The sequence below is a fragment of the Trichechus manatus genome, unplaced genomic scaffold (genome assembly GCF_000243295.1).
Source record: "Trichechus manatus latirostris isolate Lorelei unplaced genomic scaffold, TriManLat1.0 scaffold00006, whole genome shotgun sequence".
NCBI classification, from domain to species: Eukaryota; Metazoa; Chordata; class Mammalia; order Sirenia; family Trichechidae; genus Trichechus; species Trichechus manatus.
In genome coordinates, this window is record NW_004443942.1 from 5,067,282 (window position 1) to 5,068,651 (window position 1,370).

General features: G+C 42.8%; 1 protein-coding gene across 1 annotated transcript in view; it reads left to right on the top strand.

Moving 5' to 3' along the window:
• TEAD1 (TEA domain transcription factor 1) overlaps positions 1-1,370 on the top strand; it is a 192,083-nt gene that overhangs the window by 160,069 nt on the left and 30,644 nt on the right. The window contains exon 10 of the mRNA XM_023736934.1: positions 684-857. Within this exon, the coding sequence (XP_023592702.1) occupies positions 684-857 (174 nt within the window). The remainder of the gene's footprint in view (positions 1-683; positions 858-1,370) is intronic.

Genomic DNA, 1,370 nt, shown 5'->3' on the forward strand with positions numbered 1-1,370 from the left:
TTTTGTGAATGAGTCACCTGTTTTCTTTTTTCAGGCCACGTATAGCCTTGTAGATCCTCTCCATGGACTGTATCTCTGGCCCTAACTTTCTACTGACTACCACATATTGGCTAGCTATTTTACAGAAATTTTACATTGGTCACTAAAGGGACTGGTAAGAAAGGCTCAGCACACTTCTTCTTGCTGGGAGAAGGAAGTGGGTATTGTTGCTCAGAGCTCTGTATCCATACTGTTGCTAGGAAAGCTGGGGGGAGAAGTACATTCTGAGGGATGAGTCTAGCTGACTCTACATACATATTTCTTATCTGGCTTATTATAAATAATGGCTCTGAAAGGTGTCACTGTCATTTTCAGTTGAGTCAGGCAAAACTGGGTAATAGAATTGTATATTGGTTTGTTGAGTGACTGAAACTGTTCTTTATTACTATCTCAGCAAAAAACAAAAACAAAACCTTTTTTAGGCATTTGGGAAAATATATAGGTTTGTCAACAAAAGACAATGATTGTTTTAACCCTAAGCTATAATGGCCTTTCTTAACATCTTTTCAAAGGCACAGACCTTAAGCTGTTCAAGGCCTAATTCTGGAATTTCGAGACTACCACTCTTTATCCAACTCAAGACGGGTGAGTCCCAGGTTGGTCAAAGGGTTTGTAATGGGAATGTTTCTGTTGGTCTCTTACAGTACAACAAACACCTCTTCGTGCACATTGGGCATGCCAACCATTCTTACAGTGACCCGTTGCTTGAATCAGTGGACATTCGTCAAATTTATGACAAATTTCCTGAAAAGAAAGGTGGCTTAAAGGAATTGTTTGGAAAGGGCCCTCAAAATGCCTTCTTCCTCGTAAAATTCTGGGTGAGTAAGACCTTGCTATGACTCTCGTGGTTTTTGTCTAAGTGGTTGTGTTCTGTACATGAGCACAGTGCAGCACACCTGGCCGTGGATTTGAGCCAATTACGCCTTCATGTACATCTGCAGAATTGCCAGGGGATCACAGGCTTGCACTTGTGCAGCTGGCCATGTGGTGCTTCCCTCAGTGCACCAGGAGGCACCTCCTGTCCTGCCAAAGGGCAAGAAAGAAGGCAGCCTCTTTGGGCTTCAGAGGTCGCTCATGCCATGGCAGGAGGCCTCACACATGGCTGAAATCACAATGGAAAACATAGGCCACTATCCCCTCTTTTCTGTTTCTTCCCCCTCCATTAAGCAAAGTGACCTGTAAATTCCACTGAAGCATAGGATCCAAGGCAAAGAAGGAGCTACAATGAAGATAAAGTTGTATGTCGAGATTTTATGGGTGTCAGAGAGGATACAAAATGGTTTTGTCCAGTATATACCTCACTGCTATTTTTAAAACTACAAGGGCACGTT